The sequence below is a fragment of the Zootoca vivipara genome, chromosome 16 (genome assembly GCF_963506605.1).
Source record: "Zootoca vivipara chromosome 16, rZooViv1.1, whole genome shotgun sequence".
Taxonomy (NCBI): Eukaryota; Metazoa; Chordata; class Lepidosauria; order Squamata; family Lacertidae; genus Zootoca; species Zootoca vivipara.
The window spans coordinates 23,583,486-23,605,556 of NC_083291.1; the positions used below are offsets into that span (position 1 = coordinate 23,583,486).

At 46.5% G+C, this 22,071-nt stretch overlaps 1 protein-coding gene across 1 annotated transcript in view; it reads left to right on the forward strand.

Annotated features, from left to right (window-relative positions):
- The first annotated feature begins 1,872 nt into the window (after positions 1 to 1,872).
- The window catches only part of FBXO10 (F-box protein 10), a 30,209-nt gene continuing 10,010 nt past the window's right edge, over positions 1,873 to 22,071 (forward strand). Inside the window, exons 1-5 of the mRNA XM_035140719.2 lie at positions 1,873 to 2,063; positions 6,697 to 7,287; positions 9,228 to 10,085; positions 17,384 to 17,533; positions 20,102 to 20,238. Of these exons, the coding sequence (XP_034996610.1) occupies positions 6,700 to 7,287; positions 9,228 to 10,085; positions 17,384 to 17,533; positions 20,102 to 20,238 (1,733 nt within the window). The 5' untranslated portion in view covers positions 1,873 to 2,063; positions 6,697 to 6,699. The remainder of the gene's footprint in view (positions 2,064 to 6,696; positions 7,288 to 9,227; positions 10,086 to 17,383; positions 17,534 to 20,101; positions 20,239 to 22,071) is intronic.

A 22,071-nucleotide genomic window follows, 5' to 3' on the forward strand; every position in this document is an offset into this window, starting at 1 on the left:
CCAAATGCCGAAAACCCGGAAGTACCTAAGTGTTCCAGTTTTCAAACCTTTTTCGGAAGCCGAATGCCCAATGTGGTTGTCAGCTATTGTTTCCGGGGCGCCTGCACCAATCAGAAGCTGTGCCTTGGTTTTCGAACATTTTGGAAGTCAAACAGACTTCTGGAATGGATTAAGTTTAGCGCTTTTGTTTTTGCTATTTATTTCATGTTTTTGCTTTTGAGGCTTTTTCGGTTAAGCTGCTTTTGTGACTGTGTGGAACCCAGTTCAGCTACAGATTGATTGATTGATTGAATTATTGTGTAACTGCGGAAATAGATAAAAGCCCCCCATCCAAACAATGACTATCTTCCGATAAGTTTCGCCATTTTTGCATATTCCATAAGTTTATGTATCCATTCTTCCTTTACTGAGATTTCTGCTTCTTTCCACTTTTGGGCAAGTAGCATTCTTGTTGCTGTAGTAGCATACATAAATAAATAAATTTCTATACAATTAAGGTAGTTCTGTCCCTATAATTCCCAAAAGAAAAGCTTTTGCGTTTTTTTAAAATAAAAGTTATTTTGAACATCCTTTTCAATTATTTGTATATAATTTCCCAGTAACCTTACAACAAGACTGCCACATATGATAAAAAGAACCTTCTTTCTCTTTACATTTCCAACACTTGTTCAATTTAGATTTACAGTGGTACCTCTACTTACATTCACCTCCAGTTACATATCCTTCAGGATACATGCACAGCAAACCTGGAAGTATTTCCCCAGGTTTCGCCCTGTGTGCATGCGCAGAAGCGCTTTACGCGCCGCATGCATGCACATAACCGTTAAAATGTGCCGTGCACATGTGCAGAAGCAGCACCTCTGGAAACACACACCTCGGGATCCAACTGGAGCTCTGGAACGGATCCTGTGCGCAACTGGAGGTACCACTGTATACATTTTTGCCAGTTTACTCGGTGCTAGATACCAACGATGTATCATTTTCATATAATTTTCTCTTAGACCATAACATGCTGTAAATTTTATATCCCACAATCGTTCCCATGCTTCCATACTTATATTATGACTTTTATCTATTGCCCAGTGCATTATCCTCTGTCTGGCTCTGTCTAGCATAGTGTTTCCCAAACTTGGGTCTCCAACTGTTTTCAGACTACAATTCCCATCATCCCTGACCACTGGTCCTGCTAACTAGGGATGATGGGGGCTGTAGTCTGAAAACAGCTGGCAACGCAAGTTTGGGAAACACTGGTCTACAAAAGAATTTCAGAAATAGACTGGAAAGAGAAGTTGCTGAATTGCAACTTATCACCAAGCTTAAAACCATGGAAAGACCTGGTTTGAACAGAGACGTTGGATTCTTATCTCATGGGCTGGTCTGTTTCTTTCTGGCTGGGGCCGCGGGCCCCGCTTTTTGCATTGAGATTTCTTCTTTCTTTTTAGCTTGGGGGGGGCGCTGGCTTCTAGAGTAGGGCAGCTGCCCTAACTTGCCCCGTGGTGGGTACGCCCTTGCATTATACATTGTACATGATAAAAATCTCAGAACCTTTCTACAATTTCTACACTGAGTTAGGTATTTTTATTTATTTACTTGATTGCGGGGGGGGGGCAGCTGCCCCCTTCCCGGCTACGCCCGTGTGCCTGTCCTATAATAGAAGTGAGTTTTCCAGGGGTGGGGGTTCCCTGTGCACACGTGACGAGCCTGAGCCCCCGAGGCTACTTAGAAACAACATCGCAACTACTGTAAGGGAACGTGGCCGGGCTGCAAAGACATTGGCAACCCCGCTTCCTCCAAACCAGGCTCCCCCTCCCCTCTCCCGCCTTTGCTGCAGCCGATCTCTCTCCTCCAGGACCCCGGCAACCATGTGATCGCCATGATAGAGATCCTGAGGAAATGCTCTCTTCGTGCGCCTCCCTTCCTTGGGAAGATCTCTATGATCGGCGCGGCCGTGCGCGCCGGAGCCGGGGGAGTGGCTCCGATCCCGGGGTGTTTCCAGCAGCCTCCGGGCTCGGCTCGCTGGCGGAGAGGCGCTTTCTTGCAAGAGACCGGGATGCCGTCATAAGGTAATGAAACAAAAGAGCAAAACCAGATCGGGAAACTCATGTTTGCTGTTGTTGTTGTTTTGCACTTTCTTAGCTCTGCCAGCAAGCGGGGCCGAGGCACGCGCGCCTTGCACAGTGCAACCCGCTTCGCTTTTGCAGATGTTCAGGGTCGGCTGCATGCATAGTTGTTCTCGGGATGTGTTTTTCTGCATGCATAGTTTTTCTTGGTGTGTGTTTTTCCTGCATGCATAGCTTTTCTCGGGGTGTGTTTTTCTGCATGCATAGTTCTTCTCGGGGTGTGCTTTTCTGCATGCATAGTTTTTTTTTCCTCGGGGTGTGTTTTTACTGCCTGTGCCCACACTTCTGCTCTTGGAGGAAGTCCCCTCGGGAGAGCAAACATGGAGCGGGTTGCACAACGCGCTCACAAAATGCGATCTGTGGATGTTGTCCGGATGTGCTTCTGATTTCTGGGTGGTTTTGGTGATTTTTTTGGAGGGGAGGGAGGCGGGATTTTCCCCCTCCACACAATGGCTTTAGACTTGTTGGCTTCGCTCTTTGTGCTCAGAGCATCATTCCCTATGTTTGAAAACCCGGTGGGCTCCCCACTTTTTTTGGGGGGGGGTAGCAATGTATATGCACAACGTTTCTAAGTGGTAGATCTGTGCATAGGATGTGCTTTGCAAGACGCACATAAGATGCGTTTGATTAGTATTTTTTATTAGTAGTAATAGCGCAGGAGATAATGGAAATGCAATTTGCAAGCAGATCCTAGGAACCTAGAAAAAATGCTTTATAGTAATCCAGACCAGTGGTCCATCTAACTACAGCCTTGGCTACTGTCCCCCGGCCCTGCCCGGAGATGCCAAGGACTGAACCTGGGACCTTCTGCTCTAGCACTGAGCTGACACCCTTTCTTAAAATGTTACAGAGTTTACCTGCCTTGGAAGAAGTCTGGGTGCTTCTTTCATTTCTTTGGGGGCTGCAGGTAGGCAATAGGCACCTCCAACTTAGCAGTTCCCCTAGGAGCGAACTTAGAGAGAGACCATGATGTTAAGGAAGTTGATACAAGTTTTAGTTTCCATTGGTAAAACACTTGCTTTCAACCCTTAGGGGATCATGTGACTGTGGCCTTTGCTTTCCTCTTAGGCTTAATTAGGCTTACAATTAACCATCTTGTTATACTTGCAGTTTAGGATAATGAAAGGGTAGGTTTCATTTTTACACACAATGTGTATCAAGCATTCGAAATTTGCCAGGCGCATTTTGCACCTGCCTATCGGCCACATGTGACCAAGTAAAGACGCCTGGGCGTCAGGATGGTGTCTGACGTCTCCACCATCTGGAGGTGCACGCCTTCAGGATCCTTGGATTTTTTTTCTTTTTTAAGTGGCTACATACAAATTCAGTAAAACAGAGAATACAGCACAAAGCAATGCATAGTGTCGCAATAGCATTTTCAAAGCAGCTCCAAAAACCAGCCACAATGTGTTGATTAAAAACCAGAGGAAGCAAAATAGTTTTTCAACTACAGTACCTGCCTATATTATACAAAGCTGGTGCCAAATGTCATTTTACATAGATCCTTGGATCTTGACTGTTTTCACACACTACCATCGCACCCTGCAGAATTCTAACCATTATATTTTATCTGCACAATCGGAATGAATTTCAAGGAACCAAAAAGTCGTATTGAAAAATGCAGCTTTTGAGCCAGTCTGGCCCCAAAATGGCAACTGGACATACGGTTTTGGCAACTGCAATTCTGATTTAAGGAGTCATTTGGCGCCTAGTTTATATATCTGAGTTTCTAACACTAATATCTGGAGGGTGAAGTGGGACATCTACCTTGTCCTAATGGTGTTCTACGTGGGAGCTATTAAGCCATGGGAGATGTTCGAAATGCTGATACCCCGCAAGCCACCACTTTGATGAAAGTGGGACTAATAGCTGCTTTCAGGAGATGGGGGCGACTTCAGTCTAAAAAGCAGCGTGGGGGGGAGTTAAAGCCACTTTTTCCAGCACCACCTGCTCTGAGCCAATTTAGCTGCTTTGAGCTTTTTACTTTTTCTTTCAAGACATAGAGATGTTCAACAATAGGTCTCCTGCATCATGTGTGGTTTGGCTCTGAATGTGCATGTCAGTGGTGGCCTTAAGGAACTGCTTTTAGCAGAGTCGAGGAACTACAGTATAGCAATTTACCTCCAGGTTAAAAAAATAACCATTTCCCACCAGTGAAGCTAGTGATTCATGTTCTCTTGTTAAGGGACATCCTAAGCCCCCATAGAGTGGCAAAAACAAGAAGGGGGGGAAAGAAGGATTCCACTTTAGAGGGTGGGGGTGAGAGTCCCCCCCCCCTGAAAGAAGCAAATGAAGGCTAATGGTCAATGAGAGCAGAAGGTGATTGTAAAAGAAAGTACTTGGTAAAATTCGTTTGGCGGTAATGGAAGAGAACTTGCACAACAAACTGTCAACAGTGTTAGAAACTTGGATAGATATCCGAATGGCTCCTTAAACCGAGGTTACAGTCACCAAAATGGAATATCTAGTTGCCATTTTTGGGCAAGATGGCTCAAATCACAGGCTGACTGTGATTGATTATCAGTTCAACATCTGGCTAGTTCAAATGACAACCCTGATATTGGGTTAAGAACTTTGAGAACCGAAAGAATAAAAGTCTCTTTATCCAGGGACAGTGCACAAAACCAACATAAACAAGAAAGACAAAATCACAGGAACCAATTAATACATTATCAGAACAAGCAAACAGACAAAAAAACCCATCAAGGTGCTATATAATAACAAACAGTCATATTTTTATCTGCACAATTGGAATGAATTTCTGGAAGCAAAATGCTTTTTCCTGTGCAGCCTGAGCAGCAACAGCAGTCACAATTAAGAAAAAGCAGTTGGAATAGGCCAATATACAGTATATGTGTGGACTGTCACTGGATCAAGTGACTTTTCTTCTTTAAGTTCTCAGAGCTCTTAGACTAACTCAAGTTTGTAATCTGAACTAGCCTGATGTTTAACTGAGAATCAATCACAGCCAGTCCATCATTTGAAAAACAAGACTTTAGAGCCGTCTTGCCCAAAAATGGCAACTAGACATTCTGTTTTGGTGCCTGTAACCTTGATTTAAGGAGCCATTTTGTGCCTAACGCTGCTCCATTGCCTGCAGATGGTTACTTTTCCTGTGCTTTCTTGTTGAGAATTGCAACTTGTCTTACAAGGGAAATAATGTGAGCTAGGGAAGAAGGGGTATTTTGAGGCTGCTGAGCTGCCGCTGTGGCAACAGCGTAACAGATGCAAGTTCTAAAAGGTGCCTGGTTTTTAAAAGGGATTCTTTCCCTATATCCCCTCTTTTGTTCCGGATACGTGGCCACCATTGTAAAAGAAAAAGGGAAATGCCAGCATTTCCCATAGCTGCCAAGTTTTCCCTTTTCTCGCGAGGAAGCCTATTCAGCATAATGGAAAATCCCTTTAAAAAAGGGATAACTTGGCAGCTATGATTTCCCCAGAAAACAGAGCAGTGGCTGGTGCTGATAAGAGTTGTGATCCGAAACACCTGGAAGACAACTGGTTTGAGGGTATAACACTGCCCGGTTTGCAGATGCGTATAGATCACTTGATTTCTGAAAAGTGTTGTTTTTGTGAGGATGTGAAATGATATGAACAGCTGCATTTCTCTTGGAGGCAGAATTTGAGGGGCTGGCTTATTACAGGTGATCAAGCCCTAAAGTGCTGAGGTTGGACACACATTAAAGCATCCAGATGTTTTGGAAGTTGCAGTCCAAATAGCAGGTTGCTGAAGGTCGCCTTTAGAAATCGATTTTCCTCGTGCATGGGAGAAGAGAAAAGTGGGCTTGTTGGTCTCAGGTTTGATAGGTCGGTCTGTTTGAGCCCCTTGCATTGCAGGGGGTTAGACTAGCTGACCCTCACGGTCCCTTTCAGCTCTAAAATTCTCAGCTTCGCTTTTAAAAAAATCTTTTTTATTGATTTTTCACAGAAAAACTTTACAGGTTTTGACACAGACCATAAATTACTTTAGCCATAGACCTTTCCATGGTTTCCATATTTACCCTTTAAAGCTGCATATTTCACGTATAATATTCAATACAGCCATTTTAACCTATTTATCTTAATACAGTGGAACCTCGGTTTCTGAGCCTCTCGGAAGCCGAACGCCGAAAACCTGGTTCCGTTTTCGAACGCGCCTCGGAAGTCAAATGGCTTCTGCTGCAAGTTTTTTCCATTTTTTTTCAATGGATTTTGCCGACCGCCCATTGATCCTCGGTTTTCAAATGTTTCAGAAGTTGAAAGGTCTTCTGGAACAGATTATGTTCGAAAACCAAGGTTCTACTGTAATTAATGCTGATGCTCATATTTCAAATCATGCTCATGGTTTCATCTCGCTATAATAGTTAAATACTTTCCAGTCCTCAGTGGTTTGTTTGTTTTTTGTCATTTTGGCCTCTAATCATTACTGTTAATCTTGCCAGTTCCACCTACTCCATCATTTTCAAAAGCCATTCACAGTTCTTTGATTCTCCGATCCCCATCCCTCATACAACCCTCGAAAGGAAGGGGAGGAAAGAGGTGAGCATCTCCTATTATGTCTAGAGAGTAATATGTCTTTGTGCCTTGCCATTCATAGGTGATGATGGAAATCAGTGGCTTGCCACTGGAGATGTGGCGCCTGATATTGTCCTACTTGCGCCTTCCTGACCTTGGCCGCTGCAGCTTGGTGTGCAGAGCGTGGTACGAGCTCATCCTCAGCCTGGACAACACCCGGTGGAGGCAGCTCTGCCTCGGCTGCATTGAATGCCGGCACCCAAATTGGCCCAACCAGCCCGATGTGGAGCCCTGGTCGTGGAGAGAAGCCTTCAAGCAGCATTACCTTGCTTCGAAAACCTGGACCAAGAACAGCCAGGACCTCGAATCCTCCAACTGCTTCTACCTGTTCAGAAGGAAGAAGGACCGGCGCGTCCTTTGCGTGGGTCCCGGCTGTGAGTTTGACAATCTCCGGAGTGCCTTGCTTTCAGCGGGTGTTTATGACCGGATCGTCCTGTTGCCCGGAGTGTACGAAGAGCAGAGCGAAATCTTCCTTAAGGCCCCTGTGGAAATTATGGGAAGGGGCAAACTCGGAGACGTAGCTCTCCTGGTGAGCTTCGACCAGCACTGTCCAACCATGAGGTTATGCAATTTGGTCTTCATGCCAGCCTGGTTCACGCCCATCATATATAAGGTGAGTGCGAATGGGTTGGAGGGACCGTAGGGCTCTCCAGATATCTTTGGACTACAACTCCCATCATCCTGATGACTGGGGCTGATGGGAATTGGAGTCCAACATCTGGAGCTACCACCACCTTGTCTACCACTTAGATCAAGCAGTGAACTCTGGGCACCAGTAAGAATAACAGAAAATGGGCAATGGATGGATCTGAATGGGCAATGGATGGATGACGCAGTCCATTGAAGGTTCTCTTGCTCAAGTTGGCGCACATTGAACCGAGAGCTTCACAAGAGCATGATGGTTTCTATTTCGGGCATGAAAATGTCAGAGCTGTCCTGCAGCAAGGTCGGTTGAGATCATGCCTCAGTCATAGGTTTCTGGTCCCCCCAGGACAGGTAGAAGACCAAGAGTAAACTGCAAGGTCCTGTGCTTGTGTTTTTATTAAAAGGTTTTCTTGGGTAACAAAGGTACACGCAGGTTCTCAGTTTTCAGATCGTAGAGTCCTTTCTACAGAGACATTACTGTTGTAGACAGTATGGGGTTGGGGTGAGAGAAGTGGGGAGAGAGGGGAGGAAACAGAAGTCTGTTGGAGAGACGGTAAAGATCCATTCTTTATTAATAAATGTATTTATTTGGTTTTTTAAATTAGAGTTTTACAATCACATATCCAACATACAACATAAATACAAGATTCCAAAGAATCTCCCGGACTTCCCTCCTCCCCTTGGCAGGTCCTGTTATTAATAATTCCCTCCTGTGTCTTTTATAATAATCCAGATCTTTTACATCTCCCATTATATTCAAAATTCGCCATTAAACGACAAGTGTTATTCCAATCCTACTAACAGTTTTGTTTACAATGGTTTTTAAGGTAAATTATAAAATTCCCCACATTTCATTCTTTTGCATAGTGCATAGCTGTCAAGTTCTCCCTTTTTTAAAGGGAAATTCCCTTATGCTGAATAGGCTTCCTCGAGAGAAAAGGGAAAACCTGACAGCTATGGCATAGTGTATGAGCAGAGGTCTTGTGTCGGCATCACTTGAGTAGCTATCTTTATTTTTTGCTGGCGGTGCAAGAGATCAGGAAGCCCGGGGCATGGCCAGTTGTAGCCGGTCAGTTGCAGTGTGTTTTGTTTGTGTGTGTGTGATGGGAATGTAACTGTATCAAATTAGCCATATCGATTTGTATGCTGTTGGGGGGTCGGTCATTGCCTTGTTGGCCTACATATGTAATAAAGGCGAGCCACACCAGGGTGAAGGCATCTTCCTTCGTTTGTCCCCATGCTCGTTTCCATTGGTTAGCTAGCTTTTCTAGTAGGACAGTTTCCCGTGCAGTCTCCCTTGGTCTCCTTTGGAAATCTTCTTGGTATCTGGACTGTGAAATAGTAGTAGCAGTAGTAGTAATGGGTAAAGGTAAAGGTACCCCTGACCGTTAAACCCAGTCGCGAACGACTCCGGGGTTGCGGCGCTCATCTCGCTTCATAGGCCAAGGGTGCCAGTATTTGTCCGCAGGCAGCTTCTGGGTCATGGGGCCAGCATGACTAAGCCGCTTCTGGCAAACCAGAGCAGCGCACGGAAACGGCGTTTACCTTCCCGCTTGGAGCGGTACCTATTTATCTACTTGCACTTTGACGTGCTTTCGAACTGCTAGGTGGGCAGGAGCTGGGACAGAACAATGGGCGCTCACCCTGTCACAGGGATTCGAACTGCCGACCTTCTGATCGGCAAGCCCTAGGCTCTGTGGTTTAGACCACTGTGCCACCCGCGTCCCTAGGAGTAGTAGTAGTAGTAATAATAATAATAATAATAATAATAATTCTATGTCACCCATCTGAGTGGGTTGCCCCAGCCACTTGGGTGGCTTCCAACAAAATATGAAAAACACAATAAAACATCAACCATTAAAAAGTTCCCTGAACATAGATTGATCTGGTGTCATTCTTTTTCTTTAGACAACCTCGGGCCATGTCCAGTTTGACAACTGCAACTTTGAGAACGGACAGCTTCAGATCCATGCCCCGGGCACTTGCCAAGTGAAATTCTGCACTTTCAACCAGTCCACCATCAATTTCCACAGCGTGGCCATCTGCCTCCTGGAAAACTGTGAGTTTGTGGGTAGTGAAAACGCCTCGGTGACCGTGGATGGCTGCCCATCTGTGGACAGGAACTGGGCCTGTAAGCACTTGAGCACATTGGCCAAATCTTGCTCCGCTTCGCTACAGATGCCGGAGCCACAGACACATTGCAGCGCATCAAAGCTGGAGAGCCAGGGGCCTCTGCTGACAAGCGTACGGACCTGTGAAATTGTGGTGAGTGGGGACCCTGGCAACGCGCTACCTGCTCCGCACCCTCCAGCAATGCTGAAGAAAGGGTGCGAGAAAGGGTGCGAAGTCACTGGGCATCTCCACGGGGCCAACAGGGAAGAGGCCACGACAATGGAGACGGATTCTAGTGACAGCGAACTGAGCATGAGCAGCGAGAACGAGGACGACGAGGAGTCAATGTGCCGGCTGCCTTACCAGGCGCACAGCCTGAGCCACATGCTGGCCAAAGTGATTGATGGCAGGCCACAGGCCGACGGCTTGGCGGCGCTTCCAAGCGACTACGAGCTGAAAACGCTGCAGCAGGAGCTTCAGAAGGACAAGGAGGCGCAGTCTCTTGCCAACGCCATGCAAGGATGCCTCGTTCGGAAGTGCCTCTTCCGGGATGGGAAAGGCGGCATCTTTGTTTGCTCCCAAGGACAAGTGAGAGTGGAAGGGAGCATCTTCCGGGACTTGACCTATGCTGTGCGATGCATACAAAACAGTAAGGTGCCGTACAAGACGAGGAGCAAAATCTCGCATGCCTGGGTTAAGTCAGCAGTAGTGTTCGGTCGGTTTGGGATTTCCAAACCTTGAGCTTCACACCTATTAATAGTTGGGGATGTTGGCCTCCTAATTTAGTTGCGATTTGGAATAGTTTGTGCCTGCCATTCCTCCCTAAGGAGACCAGAGGGTTGTATGCTGGAAACAGCAGAACACCGCAGAATATAAAGAAATGGTAGAAAGCAGTAAAGCAACAACAGGTCAAATAAGCTAAGATTAAATAAAGGATCGATTAAATAGGAAAGTTGTCACTGTCCTCCCAAACAGAGGCAGCAAAGAAGCCAAATGGAGGTTGAATTGTAGAGTTGGGAGGGACCACAAGAATCATCTAGTCCAACCCCCTGCAGGAATCTTTCGTCCAATTGGAGCAACCCAGTCAGTTGGGCAGGGTACCGATAATAAAAAGTTATCTTCAGGCAGGTTGCTGAAGGTGGGTCATTCCTCAGAGAAGGGGGCTCTGGGGAGAAAGGCAGAGCTGCGAGAGTCCTCCTTGGTTGCCGTTTCCACGCCGAAGAATTCAGAGGTCCAGCCAAGGTAGTTTTGAAAGGGCTTGGGAGATGTTATGTGAATTGCAATACACAATTTAATTTATGGAGTCTGCAACCATTTATGGCTAGGTCTTAAATCCTGCGCATATCTCTTCAACAATCTGGCGAGCGTGCTGGTGCTCCTTGCTTAGCAACCTTTAAAAAGGAAGCCTTTTGTGTAGGGAGCTGTTGAGATTTTAGGATCCTAATTATTCAGAGACAGTGGCCAGGATATTGGCAGCTCCTGGGCACAGAAAAAAGAAACTGGGCCACGTGAATTGTATATGCTGCACCCTTCATCCATGAATGCTTTGCTGCAGGGCTGGCTGACCTTTGTTTTGGGACTGAGGGCCACATTTGACCTTTGCCAAGCACCTGAGGGCCACATGCCTGCATGGGATGTGGCCACCCACACTCTTGCACACACATTTTTCCATCTGTGTGCGCGCACACACAACACCCCTTCCTTATTTAATTGTGACAAAGAGGAGGGGGTTGTTGACCCATCCCCAATCTGATGACTGGTGAGGGGGCCATTTGCACCCCTGTCAGGGTGCTGGGCTGGGCAGACACCCAGCTTCCATCAACCCCCCCCCCCAATCTTTCTGCAGCTTCCAAAACAGTAGAACTGTTTCCTTGGAATCTGTTCCCCCAGGACTGGAGGTCTGCCGCTTTTTACAACAAAGGTATTGAGTCGTACCTTGGTGGCTAACAAATTTATGGTAGCATAAGCTTCTGTGGACCACAGCCCTCTTCATCAAATGCATGAATCGTTATCCTCAGTTGCATATATACCCGTGGGTTGTGTTTTCATCTTGGGGTGCGTGTGTTATAAAGCAGTGAATTCAGAGGGGAACAAATATAGTGATGGCTGCATCATTAATAGCGGTAATTCTCAAAACAGTAGTAGACGACGATGCAGTGATCCTGGCACCAGTAAGCCAAGTAATGCATGCAGCATGGTGGAAACCTGTTGTCCTGATTGAGTCCAGAACTGATGGCATTGAATTTCTTGATGAATTCAGAGGTTCCATATCACAGTCTCCCTTGAAGATTGCTTCTTCATCTATTAAGGATAGCACATCATGCATCTCAGCTGGTCAGAGCGTCGTGGTGCTGCTAATTCCAAGGTTGCAGGTTCGATCCCTGTACGGGGAAGCTGTGTATTCCTGCGTCGGGCTCCCTCAGGGTCCTTCCCAGTTCTACAACACTATGATTCTGTCTGATGGCATGTGATGTAGTCAACAATAGTTTATACCAGCAGTAGCCAATGTGTTGCCTTCCAGCTCTTTTGGGCTACAGCACCCATCAGCCTAAGCCACCATAGTTAATGGTCGGGGATGAGGCGAGTTGCAGTCTGCAACATTGGCTGCTTCCGGCTTATGCCATAACAGATTTGTTAGCCTTAAGGTATCACAGGAGTCTGTGTCGATTTTGCTGCACCGGCCTCAACATGATGCCTCTTCTGGGAACTCTCGCCACCTGGTCTCCGCAGATTGTGGAGGATGGCGTGAGTATTCTCTTCCCGCCCCTGGATTTGCTCCTTTGCAATAACAGCGTCAAGAAGCGCAGAAGCCAAACGGGGAGATTGTCATTTTTCAGTGCAGGACTCCTGCGCTCTGAGCGCTCAGCTTAGCTGATGAGTGAAGCATTAAGTGGGGGGTTTGTGTGCCGTTCGTTACCCAGCTATTGTTCCCGGGTGAAATGCTCTGCAATTACACCTGCATTTTTCTGAGCAGCGTTCAGCCTGCCGTTCCAAGCCAGCAATTTGCTGCTCGCTTGTTTCAAAGAGGAGGGAGGGAGGAAAGGAAGCAGAGGGAAGTTTGTTTTCTTGGCTTTTGAGAACAGAACTTTGAACAGAAGCAGAGCTTTTTTTCTTTTCTTAAAGGAATATGTACTTTATAAGATGGAATCCCATTTGTTTTGGTTCCTAGTCCACTGCATTCCCAAAACCTAGAAGGGCAGCGAGAAACGACTCTGTATCTCATTAATTCTCGTAACACTGTGAAGTGCAGTTTAAGTTGCAGGAGTGAAGTTACAGGGAACCAGGCAGAGGGCCTTCTCGGCAGTGACACCTTCCCATCAGATGTCAAGGAGATTTAAGTAACTATACAACTTTTAGAAGACATCTGAAGGCAGTTTTGTTTGACGTTTTATTATGTTTTTATATGCATTGGAAGCCACCCAGAGTGGCTGGGGCAGTGTTAGAATCTCAGATATATAAGCTAGGTGCCAAATGGCTCCTTTAAGCAGGATTACAGTTGCCCAAACGGAATGTCTAGTTGCCATTTTGACTCAAAAGTTGTATTTTTCAACGTGACTTTTGGTTCCTGAAATTCATTCTGATTGTTACAGATAAAATATAACTACAGGGTGTGTTGTTAGTGCGTGAAAACAGGCAAGATCCAAGGATCCCCAGGCATGCACCTCCAGATGGTGGAGACAGCAGGCACTATCCTGGCACCCGGGCATCTTCGCTTGGTCACAAGTGGCCGATAGCCAGGTGCTAAATGCGCCTAGTGCCTGTTGAATTTTGAACACTGGGCTGGGGCAACCTGGCCAGATGGGTGGGGTATGAATACTAAAAGGATTATTATTATTACGGAAGGGGAACTGAGGCTGAAAGGACAATGGAAGGAGGACAGTACTGCTGTACCTCTAACACAGAAGTGGGGAACCTTTTTCAGGCTGAGGGCTGCCACAAATGCCCACGTTGTGTGGTGTCAGAGGCAAAAGTGGGCAGAGCAAGGAATGCATTTTTGTTTGTTTGTAAACTAGTTCCTGTGCCCACTCACACACCCATCTCTGCCCTCAGTGCTAATTTTTTAGAAAAAGAGGTGCTGGAACTCGCCATGAATAACGCCATTGTTCTCTTATAATGGCAATGGTCACCTGAGAGGTGCCGGAATGTGAGTTTCAGTGAGTTCCGACTGCAAAAAGCCCTGTCTGCCCTCCACCTAGGCAAGCAAAAAAGCAATACAGTGGTCCCCTGACTTACGAACTACCTGACATCCGTAGGTTTCGACTTACGAACGGGACAAATGGCCGCACGCTTACGAATTTTTCTACATCCGAATGGAAACCTTTGGCAGTTTTAAATGCGGTTCCCTCGACTTACGAATTTTTACATGTGGTTTCCTCGACTTACGAACTTTTCGACCTATGAATGTGCATTCGGAACGGATTAAGTTCGTAAGTCGAGGGACCACTGTAAGTCCGAGGGTCATTTGTCATGGATGTTTTAGTTGAGATTCCTGCATTGCATGGGGTTGCACTAGATCAGGCATCCCCAAACTTCGGCCCTCCAGATGTTTTGGCCTACAACTCCAATGATCCCTAGCTAACAGGCCCAGTGGTGGGGGAAGATGGGAATTGTAGTCCAAAACATCTGGAGGGCCGAAGTTTGGGGATGCCTGCACTAGATGATCCTCAAGGTCCCTTCCAACTCTGATTCTTCGAACATAAAATGTCAACGTATAGTACATACTGCTTTCTTGATCTGCATAAAGGGCCAGATTCAACTAGTGCTAGTGCAGGGCAGCCCAACTTTTCATACCAAGTGGGTCGCAAGAGTACTTAGACATGGAACCTGTGGGCCGCACACTGCCATGTTGGGTGGGGGAGCAAGGCGAAAATGTGAGCCCCCTGCCCCCATCCCTCTTGCTGCCTTCCCAAAGCCGGAGACACCGGGTTTGGGGAAGGAGATGTGAGGCTCTGGCAGGGCCCTCCTTCCCAAATCTGGGAAAGCGCTAACTAGGCTTTGGGAAGGAGCTGGGAGAATTCTAGGACCCTGCCAGTATGAGAGTTGAAGGGTGTGTGTCAAATGTTGACAATCACTCTGCTCAAGTGGAAGCTGGTGTAAGGACTCCCATTAGGGATTTCCTTCCCCCTGTCTTTCCCCGTGCACCTCCCAAATCTGCCACGAACCCCCCCCCCCGAACTGTGCAGATGGAGGAGAGGGGAGATCATTCTGTCAGGCGAGCGGGAATGCTTGCGTTGATGGACCGATGACGCATCAGCGCAACGTGGAATTCCACCCAAAGTCTCCATTCAACCATACAGGACATACGTCACAATGTACCTAATAAAATGTTAGTATTTACATATTTAGGACATACAGTTTCATGGAGAGTGGCTCACGAATCGGTAGCTAGATTACCGGCTGCCTGGCTCTCACCAAACAGTTGTTGCAGGCCAGTAACTTTTGTGGCGTTGCTTACGAGACTGACCTTGGCGTCCATCTCCTCCACCCCTGGCCCGGCTGAATGATTCCGTAAGTCCCTGAGGTGGATCCGTCCCGGTCAGAAATTAAGAGAGCTGTAAACACCTGTCATCCTATTAACTGTTATGGGGATAACCACAGTATTTTCTGTTAATGCGCCCGAGAGCCGAGCTTAGTATTCTAATCGGAGCTTGACCTCCATGCCAGGTCAATGGTGAGTGACTAATAAGGAGAGGAGCACAGCCATCTCCCCCTCCCCTCCGCTCCAGCATTTTAATTAACGGATTGGGGGGCGAGCCACCTTTTCAAATGAGCAAATAAAGGCGTTGTAATTTAATTATAATCTTCGATACGCGGCGCTTACCAAGGCGAGGATATTGCAATTTGTAGATTTATTCCTTTACGCTTGTCAGACATGGGTTTAAAGGTTTATTCGACTGGAATGGAATTAGGCAGCGCAGTACGCATGAATATCTAAACCACTTACATGCGCAAATAAAACAATGCCAGGATGGAAAGCGCCTCCTCACTTTTCACTTTCGCCAGCCTGAGTAGATTATGCTTCTCGTGTGTGTGTGTGTGTGTGTGTGTGTGTGTGTGTGTGTGTGTGTTTGCTCTCAGTCTCTTGCTCTGTAAACCAGGAACTTCAAAACTGTGTGCGGTGGGGCTGCTAGCATACTGTGAATTCAAAGTGTCCCCACACTGAGGAGGAGGCCTGCTGCTTCTCTGCATGATGTACTGCTCTCGTCTTGCTTGCTTCTGCACAGCTTTCGTTCTGTCGTTCTGAATACCTGGGAGTGCACCACCTGCATGCTTTCTACTCAGTCTCTGTTCTGAAAACAGTGATGTGGAGCGGAAAATTTTCTGGAATCTTTCCCAGTGCTTTGTCCTTCCACAGAGAACGTTCCGCTTCCTAAGTTCATACACAAGAATGAATGGGTGTCAGCTTTTAATAAATATTGGGCGAGCTGGGCAGTTTCAGTGTTTTTCTAAGCTTTCTTTACTAAATGCAAGTAAAATGAATGGGCTTAATTTAGATCCCTCTCTAGGGCAGTGGTAGCCAACATTGTGCCCTGTGGCTGTCATTGGACTCCATCTCCAATCATCCCTAACCAAGAATGGTAATTGATCAGTGATGATGGGACCTGTAGTCCAACAACATCCGAATGGCACCACATTGTCTATCCCTGCTCTAGGGCATCAGAACAATTTATGAGTCAAATTATTCCATGCAAATTACTCTAACCTGCAGAAGACTTTTTAAACAGTGCGTTATCAGCAAGGTTGAACAACAAAAAAACCACCCAGCGTATGCTCCCCCACCTTTTTCAGAGTCTTGGGAGTAAGACCATCAAGTTTTGTCCAAAGCACATGATTTCTCCCAGAGTCCTTTCCCCGAGAACTCCTCTCCATAACTATCTGGGGAATTTTTTCCAACTCAACATTCCCTCACTGTGAGAAGTGAAGCTAGAGGGAACCAAGCAGAGGGCCTTCTCGGTGGTGGCGCCCACCCTGTGGAATGCCCTCCCATCAGATGTCAAGGAAATAAACAACTATCTTGCTTTTAGAAGACATCTGAAGGCAGCCCTGTTTAGGGAAGTTTTTAATGTTTGATGTTTTATCGCTTTATTATTATTAATAATAATAGTAATAATCTGCTGGGAGCTGCCCAGAGTGGCTGGGGAAACCCAGCCAGATGGGCGGGGTATAAATAATAAATTATTATTATTATTATTAAGAGCATGGAATGGGTTCCTCCAAAGGCAGGCAGTCCTGTAGTCTCTGTATTGAGAGCAAATGGATTTGTCAGCGTAAAGCAACCTCTATGTCTCTGCATGAGTCATTGCTCTGTGTTTGCTCCTTTCTGACCATGCCTCTTGACTGGGATGATTCTTGGGGCAGAGAAATTGGGGTAGGCTTTCTTGAGGGCAAGTAGGGAGCAATCCTGTCGCGTCCAATGAACAATTACTTGCCACCAGAGGAGCCCACCCCCTTTGTCTCTGTGTGGGTTACTGCTTTGGAACTGCCTCCTAGTCAGGAAGCGTGCCAGATCAGTGATGACTCATTCAGAGACACAGCGAGGTGGGCTTCCCGGGAGAAGATAACTCCCCTTCATACTGTAAAAAGTCAGCTTGTTTCTGGATGCGAGAGTGAAGTGTGCTTCCATTTTAATTCAGAAAATTATGCATCTCAGTTACGAGAAGTCTGGGAAATAATTATGCAGGCACAGTAAGATAGGGAGAAGGTGAGCTAGGGTGCTGTCCCTCATTTCCCCTCGATGCACAAGGGGTAAGGACGGCTGGATAGTGTCAAAGGAGAATAGGGACTTCCCTAAGGCCACCAAAGCAATTTGAGGCAGAGACAAGATTCAAATTAGAGGCTTCTTGCACCACAGCTCAGTCTTGACCCCGTTTTGTTTGACCATCTCAGCCTGACAAACGCTAGCTCCTCCTTTGCCTTTTTCTAGAAATGCATTTGCCTTTTCTTTCCTTTAGATCGTCATGCTGAAGAATGACATTCACCACTGCAAGACCTCGGGGATATTTCTGCGCCTTGGGGCGGGAGGCCTGATTGCAGAAAACAACATCCATTCCAACTGTGAAGCTGGCGTGGACATTCGGAAGGGAGCCAACCCTCTGATCCTGGTATTGATCCTTGTGTGCTCGAGTTTTTACCCAAAGAGCTTGACGCCACAAACTTGGGATTCACCTAACACAAATGTTTAGTGAATGTGGGCATTAGTAAGAGAGAAGCAACAGGCGGGAGGCAGGTGCTTACCCCTCCCCCTGCAAGTCTCCCTCCCCAGGGCACTCTTCCTCCTAGCTGGAGTCTTAAACTGGAAGACTCCTGGCTGGGAAGGAAAGGAGCCTGGGGACATAAGTTGCATGGAGGGCTGTAGCGCCAAGCAGTCACACCCGTAAACACTTCTCCCCAGTGCATGTGTCCCCTGAATTCACATTATGCTGCAGCCAGAGTCTTGGGAATCCCATGTTTGCTGCATAACATGACAGCTGCTTTTGATCTAAGCCGGCTACTTGTTTTATCCTCAAATTCTTCCTATGTTTGTATGAAAAACCTGTAGCTCTCAGCTGCTCCCTTCCAGTAAGTTTTTAGGTTACCCCCATGCCATGCTAAAGATGTTGGAACTCCGTAATGATCAAGCAGCTTTCATTGCCGTCCAAGAGTCCAAACAAGTCATTCATTAGTTACTATTAGGGAAGTTTTTAATGTTTGAGGTTTAATCGTGTTTTAAATATTCTGTTGGGGGCCGCCCAGAGTGGCTAGGGAAACCCAGCCAGATGGACGGGGTATAAATAAGAAATTATCATTATTATTTGGGTTGTGTTATGTGGGACACATCCCTGCTACTGTAGAGCTTTTCCTAGTGCTGTGCAAGAGGGAGGTGGCTTAGGACCCTCGTACCTATGGGATGGCCTCTCCTGGTATGCCCCGTGGAGGACCTTAAGGCCCACAAATAACAACATTTTGGAGATCCCGAGCCATAAGGTGGTTAGATTGGTCTCAACTAGGGCCAGGGCCTTTTCAGTACTGGCCCCGACTTGGTGAAACACTCTCTCACAGGAGACCAGGGCCCTGCAGGATTTGACATCTTTCCGCAGGGCCTGCAAGACGGAGCTGTTCCGCCTGGCCTTTGGGCTGGACTCAGTTTGACCCCTATGTTTTCATCCCTTATGGTTTTGATTTGGGCTACTTTAAAATGAGGCTGCATTTTAACCCGTATTTTAATTAATTGTTTTTCTTTCTTTTACGTCTTATTGTAATTTTACTGGTGTCAGCCGCCCAGAGCCCGGTTTTGACTGGGGAGGGCGGGGTATAAATAAAAAATTATTATTATTAGTGAGAGGCTCCATCCTTGCACAATGCAAGCGGGTGTGGACCTAGGCTTGCTGGTGGACAGCAGCCTTCCTTTAAGGAGGAGGAAGCAATTCAAAATTGAATCAGCTGCCCAAGGCAGGGGCTGGAGGGACTGGAGACACGTCCCATTCATTCTGATGTGTTGGTGCAAGGAGGTTTCCCATGCCTTCTTTCCCCACCCTTCTTTGGGTAGAAAACAGAGCAATGGACCTTTTCCTGTCCATTGTGGTCTTGATTCCTCACAATACGGTGGCATGGGATGATAGGTTGGTGACTTTTATTGGCTCATTCAGATATGTGCCCGTATTTATAAAAAAAAGCATTTATCCCATCCTCAGTCAAACTGTTCTCAGGACAGTGTCAAAGAACTCATTTAAAGCACTACTGTAATCCCACCAGGAAAACAAAAAGCTGGCAAAAGAGCAAATAATCTTAGAACACTGAGTAGCTGATTTCTGTTATTACATAGCGGAGTGGTAATTCATAAATGTCTGAGAAAATTGCCATGCTTTAACCTGGTGTCCAAATTGAGCTGATATTGGTGCTAGGCAGGCCTCAGAGGGGAGGGTGTTCTGAAGTTGGGGTGCCCCCAGAGGAAACACCTCTGATTAAAGGGGGCATGTGCAGAAAATTGAGAAGACCAGGCAAGATGGTCCCCGAAGTGTTTGACTTGCATTTGGAATTTTAGCTGGATCACTCACCCCCAAAATCGGATCTACAAATGTAACATTGGCCCGCGGACGTCATTATTCTCTGCCCGCAGGAGCTAGGGTTGCTAACTGACCAGGAAAAGAAGAAGAAATCCTGCCTGGCCAACTCCTGTGCCTTTTTAACAGCAGTTTAATCTGCAGAAATCAGTAGGTGAGGCTTTTTACACAGCAAGAAACTAAAACATCACCACTTGCTAATAACTGCATATTAAAAGCCACAGCTGAGACACAACTCAGAAGCTGCTAAGAGCCAATAAGCCTTTGCCCTCTCCTTTATTCCTGCCCCAGATTTAGGAATTGCTGGACGAGATTATGTATTTATCTGAGTAATGGGGCCAAGGCAAGATGGGAGCCCTTTTGATTTCCATATCGAGTGGCCGCTATAGAGGCAAAAGGCTTAGTCGCAGCCAAAATGCCAGGCCTTCTCCAAGGAGACACAAAATTGGGCTCTTCCTCTCGAAAACAAGCTACTTCCAGCTTTGAAAGAGCTGGGCGCTTTTGTCCGGAGGCTTGCTGACCTTTCTGCTATTGTACTGAGTCCTTGACTTTTCTGTGGCTGATCTCCCTCTCCCCCTCTTGCTTTCTATTTTTCATTCCTCTTGTGCTTGTGCATAAATCAAACGGCAGTGTAATAGGATCCACGGCGGCCTTCGCTCCGGCATCGTTGTCCTTGGCAACGGGAAAGGCATCATCCGTAGCAATCAAATATATGGAAATAAAGAGGCTGGCATTTACATCCTGTATAACGGCAACCCTCTGGTGAGGTATGTTATTCAACAGCAGCATTTATTGCCGTTTTTTGGATGTCGGTTTGAAACAATACACCCACACGTCCTCCATGCAGCTAAAGAGCAGGAAAGTTTATTATTATTATTATTATTATTATTATTATTATTATTAAGAGCACTGACAGGGAGATGAAGTCTTTAGGCCAATGTACCTGCATCTTTGCAGTCGCTTTCATACTGTATGTTCTGGGCAACTCTAAGGTTGCTGATATAGAATGGGGAGCAATGTTTCCCACTCTATGTGGGGCTGCCTTTGAAGGTGATTGGGAAACTACAACTAATCCAGAATGCAGCAGCTAGACTGGTGACTGGGAGTGCTGCCAACACCATATAACACAGTCCTGAAAGATCTACATTGGTTCCCAGTACATTTCCGAGCACAATTCAAAGTGTTGGTGCTGACCTTTAAAGCCCTAAACGGCCTCGTTCCAGTATACCTGAAGGAGCGTCTCCACCCCCATTCTGCCCGGACACTGAGATCCAGCTCTGAGTTCCCTCACTGCGAGAAGCAAAGTTACAGGGAACCAGGCGGAGGGCCTTCTCGGTAGTGGCGCCCTCCCTGTGGAACACTGCCGTCAGATGTCAAGGAAATAAACAACTATCTGGCTTTTAGGAGACATCTGAAGGCAGCCCTGTTTAGGGAAGTTTTTTATGTTTGATGTCTTGCTGTGTTTTAATTAGTTGGAAGCCACCCAGAGTGGCCAGAGTAACCGAGTCAGATGGGCAGCATATAAAAAATGGTTGTTCTTCCCAGAATGGCAGCTTTCCCTCACCCAGTCCTGCAGCAGCGGATCGTGGTTCATGCAAGGACTACATGGCCTGAGGGTGTGTAGCAAAGGGATGGGGAATCTGCATCTCTTCAGACATTGCTAGCTTCCAAGTTGTGGCAGTTTCAGACCACCATACTCTGACAATAGCTGAATGGCCCCAGTGTTCTCCATCCCTAGCACAGGGCTACTTTGGGTAGGCAGTCCATAGAGCTAGTGTGGCGAAATGGCTAGAGTCTGAATAAACCAGAGTTTGAATCCCAACTTGGCCATGAAGTTCAGTTCATCACCCTCCAGGTTGTGGAGTTTTCAAACTTGGAAGTCTATAGGGCATGCAAACCTGCTACTGATTTATTGGCGGTTCTTGTTTTGAGATGAATGTCGGAGCTGTGCTGCGAATGCAACAGCAGACACTTCTTGCAGGAAAACAACAGCCCCACAACGCTCTTCCGAAACACAAAGCAACCTAGACAGGCTTAAGCATCCGTTTGGGAACGGCTTGTTCCGGCATAATAGCTCAACTGACAAGTGTGAAACAGATTTTATTAATCTGCAAACCATAAGGGTCACGACTGGGCTGAAACAGACCTGTCAAATAAGTAGCAATTTCTAAATAGGCAGGTTTCTTGTCTGGTGATTATGATGCAGTGAATGAAGTCTAGAGGAAATGAATGTAAAAGAACAAGGGAGCTCAGAGCGGAGGCATAATTTCTCTTCCTAGACAACGCTGTCAGCAGCATGCTCATCAAAACAAAAAACCCTGCAAGTCTATTATAATTGAGATCAGTTTGTCCCTGCTAAAACAAGAGGCATTTGACTTGATGATCTTGCTAGTGTTTTTGTTGTGGGAGATGAGGCTTGTTATTCTTAAGAAGATATTATTGCTACGCTAATTATTCCCAAGCAGCCCTGAATGTATTTCAAACAGAAGTCTCACTTGGGTCTTTGGACCAATCGGAAAGCTTGTTTCTCTGGCATTTTTTCTTAAAAGCATCAATCCCAGCAGCATCCAGAGAATGGCTTCAGGAGATTCTCTTTAGGC